This window comes from Schistocerca nitens, unplaced genomic scaffold, assembly GCF_023898315.1.
Source record: "Schistocerca nitens isolate TAMUIC-IGC-003100 unplaced genomic scaffold, iqSchNite1.1 HiC_scaffold_517, whole genome shotgun sequence".
In the NCBI taxonomy this organism is placed as follows: domain Eukaryota; kingdom Metazoa; phylum Arthropoda; class Insecta; order Orthoptera; family Acrididae; genus Schistocerca; species Schistocerca nitens.
Window position 1 is genome coordinate 343,276 of NW_026046050.1, and position 4,191 is coordinate 347,466.

Genomic DNA, 4,191 nt, shown 5'->3' on the forward strand with positions numbered 1-4,191 from the left:
CCTTATCACGATTGCAGAGCTTCGGTGCTTTCTCTGTCAGCGCTTGCGGTTCCGGTACTGTACCAACGCAGCTTCGACAGTTGACAATTAACAAACGATACCGATTGCTGCTTGGTCCCCGCACCCGTTGAGGCTGCTGTTGCCCCCTTTCTGTACTTGCCCAAGGCCATCTAACCTAACAAAACCGCCCAGCCCACGCCACACAACCCCTGCTACCCGTGTAGCCGCTTGTTGCGTGTAGTGCTCTCCACCTAAGACTATAACATGCCTTCGACATTCGCAGTGTACAACACCTTAGGTTAGGGTTGGCGTCGCTTGGGTTAGGTTAGGTTACGTTAGGTGGACGTGGGTTAGGTTAAGGGTTAAAGTTAGGTTAGGCGTCAAAGTTAGGTTAAGCGTTCGGACGTGAGGCGTCAGGTGGCCGCACCTACCTTACGGCCGGACATCTTAGGTTAGGCTAAGGGCGCCGAGGTCACGTTACGTTCACCTTCGGGCGCCACACGTAGCTGTCACAGGTAGGTAGTAGTTCGGTCGGTCGGTCGTCGGCAAGCCGCAAAAAACTACAGACGACGTCGACAACAAGACCGAGCAGGAGGCAGATATATACCGAGCGCCAAAGAGACCGACCACACACACACACACACACACACACACACAAAACAACAAACACCACCCACCGGCCAAAGGGGCACCAAAAAAACCCACAAAGCCGAGCACCACACGTCGCGACCAGAGGCAACCCGCAACCGCAACGGCGCTTTCCGCACCGGGCCGGATGCACGTACGACAACACCGCTACCCGTACACAAGGCCTCCCATTGCACACAGCCGCTCTGTGTTCAACATCATCAATGGCGCGCCCGCGGCTCGTCGCGGTCGCAGCCATGACGCCGCCGCCACTTTTGCACCAACACATTCACGCACCGCAAAACAGCTCGCCGACCCACCGACACAGCACAGCCGACAAACAAAAACAACCGCGGCGGCGGCAACAAAACAAAACAAACACCTCGCACCAAGCGTCCGACAGAAAACAAACGGACAGGCACACAGGCCTCTGCTAACGACCACGACACAGCGGCACGCTGCCCCTTTCCCGCCACTCTCGATTCACAGCGCACGCGACCCCGTCGTCGACGACGACACGCGACGGGCTCGCTTCCCGCAACCTACACCTTTCCGCCACTACGCACGGCTCCACCCGACGCCCGTCGCAACGGCACTACTGCACGCACTATCACCCCCGCCGCCGCCGCCGCCGCCGCCGCCTCCTCCTCTCTCCCCCTTCCCGTACACAACAACACAGCCAAAAACACACTCACGACCCAAACATAACAACATGGCACGTGCATCGGCGCACACCCCCAACCAGTCACCGTCGACACAACCACACGCAAGGCACGGAAAAACCGGCGTCCTTCCACGTTGCCATCAAAGCAGCACAAACAACCACACAGGAGGAACCACCAACAACTGCCGGCCGGCCGGCAACCACCAAACGCACATTCCCGCTCGCCACCACACACCTCTCGGCAGCCGTTTCGCAAAGACATGACATGACATGACGCGACATCATCGCATCACGGGCGACGCACGCACACCGACCCACTTTCCCGCCCGTCTCTCTCTCTCTTTTTCTTCCGACGCCTTCGGCCGAGCACACACGTACGTGGCACAACGCCCAACACAGTCACACACAGTCGACAGGCGCACGCCCAGGCACGCAACGACGCAGCGCAGCAAAGGCGCCCGCGACACATACCTCCTCTCCCGTCTCGCCGCCGACCGCCAGCCAGCCACTCGCAATGTGCACTGGCCAACCGGACACACGTCCACCGCGCCGCCTCCGACCACCCGCCAGGGGGCGCTCACGTCCGCGACAACAGCGCGGCCCGCCGCCGGGCGGGCCCAGCCCGGCCCAGGCGGCGCGCGCTGCTCTGCACTCGGCGCGCCGCGCCACACATCCTGCTGCAGACCGGGCTCGTCTCTCTGTACGCGTCTGCGTCTGCCCGCATCTCATCTTCCTGCGCATCAACACAAACGAGGCCACGTGAGCAAACCCCCGTCACAACGCCACATCACGCACTGCCTTGTCGACCGCCTAAATAAATGCACTCACCCACCAGCCATCCGCTTCGTCCTCTTCTTGCTTACTCGTTGTTCGTCGTTGTTGCTGCTGCACCAGCACCAGCACCAGCACCGGCGGCGGCGGCGGCGGCGGCGGCGGCGGCGGCGGCGGCGGCGGCGGCGGCAGCGGCAGCGGCAGCGCACACAGCCCCCAGCCGGCCGCATCCGAGGGGGCCCCGCCGCCAGCGTCGCCTCCTTGGGCACAGGTGCGGTGCTGTGGCCGCCCATCCAACCGCATTTGCTGGCCGTCCCAGCCGCCAGGCAGGCGTTCCCACTGCCGCGCACCGCCTCTGCTGCAGAAGACGAACAAACGAAACGTACAAACATACACGCACCCGAAGCGTGGCCACACACGGACGGGACCGACAGGCTCCAAGGCGACCAAACGATGGAAAAACAAACACAAAAACAAAAGACACGCGAGCGAGCGAGCAAGCACGCAGTCGCCTCGCCTCTGTCCTCCCGCCCCCGCCCTTCTCCCCACCACATGCCCACAAACACCACCGCCTGCCCGCATCTCCACATTCGCCCCCTCCATTTGTTCCCTTGCGTTCGTTCCTTCCTTCCTTCCATGTGTCTGCGTGCGCGGCGCCTCTCCAACATCCGCCGTCCGTCCGTCCCGTTTTCGCCGTACCACACGCCACCGTCGGCGCCGCCTCGCCTCCTCCCAGTCCACCACCGCCGCCGCCCCTGTCCGCCCCGCACACCACCATACACCGCTGCTTGTCCCGGCCGTTGCCACCAAAGGCGCCAGCCGCAAACCGCGCCAAACGCCGCAGCGCGCGTGCGTCCTTCCTTCTTGCTTGCTTCTCCGTGCCGACGCTGCCTCTATTCCCGCACCCATTCGGCCGACAAGCACTGGCGTCGACGACACAGCCGTTGGGCTCCGGCACTGCGCGTACCGGAGTTACACGCGCACCCCCCCTCGCGAACGCACGACTCATTCTCTTTGTTGTTTCTCCTCTTTCTTACGTCTTCGTTTCTTGTTTGTTTGTTTGTTTGTTTTTTTTTTTTTCCTCCCACCGCCGCATGTGACACAATGGCCTCCCTCCCCCTTTCGTTCGTTGTCGCCGCTTTGTTTCTCTTTCTCATTGGTGCACGTCCGACGCGCTCCATTTCCACCACACCACGGCCATCGGCCTCCTCAACGGGCAGGCGCAGTGTGCCATTCTCCGGCGCACAAGCACACCGCGCGGCTCGCTCTCCTCGCCCCCACGCCACGCCACGCCACGCAGCACAAATGATGCTGTCTCGCAACACGACACACGGTGCGCACACCCCCGACCACGCGGCTCTTAAAAGGCATGGCACCGGCGACATGCGCCGCCCCGGCCCGCATCCGTCGTCTCACGTTCACTGCCGGCCGCGTCTGAGGCTACAACCGCACCACAACAACGGTCCCCTCCCGGCAACACATTTGTTGCACAAACACAACCGCCGAGCGCAGCGCGAGCCACCCACACGCGCCCTCCCCGTCTTTAAAAGCCTCCGCGTCTCCTTTCTCCTTTCGCGCCCCTCCCATCTCCCGAATATGCCAGCAGCGGTGCCACTACCGCGAAACGGACACGCCTTCCGGGCCACATGCAAGGGCACGCCCACCACCAACTACTGCCATATTCGCGGACGCAGTTAGGCAACACGCAACGCACTCTCCACCTACTTTCTCTCTCTCGTCCATTCTCTTTAAAACACACGAACCAACCAACCACGGCTAACACACTTTTTCGCGACACCTTTGACTGCGTTATCTTGACCGTGACGGCAGCTATCGACCTTCCAATTCCCCACTAAACACACACACACCCCTACATACACACCCTTCGCTACACCGGACAACAACAGCGTACACAACAGGAGGGCACACGAAACGGCAGGCAAGGGCAACGCATTCTCATAGATTCCTCCTCCGAGCCATGTCGGCGAACGTTTCATCCGGGAAGGCAATGCAATTCAGCCGTCACCACGGCCGACACCTGCAGCCGCGCCGTAAACGCCTTTCAGTGCGGCTGCAATGCACGGGAACGTTCCGTTGCTATAGACAGCGCCTCTCCGTTTTTCCCTGCT

General features: G+C 61.8%; 1 protein-coding gene across 1 annotated transcript; it reads left to right on the plus strand.

Moving 5' to 3' along the window:
• Positions 1-775: 775 nt before the first annotated feature.
• Positions 776-1,555, plus strand: LOC126232471 (uncharacterized). The gene has a single exon (XM_049942724.1). The coding sequence runs from the start codon at positions 776-778 to the stop codon at positions 1,553-1,555; it is 780 nt and encodes a 259-aa protein (XP_049798681.1).
• The last annotated feature ends 2,636 nt before the right edge of the window (positions 1,556-4,191 follow it).

Excerpts from the sequence above, each read along its gene's own strand:
- LOC126232471 (XM_049942724.1), top strand. The coding sequence starts at position 776 with ATGCACGTACGACAACACCGCTACCCGTACACAAGGCCTCCCATTGCA.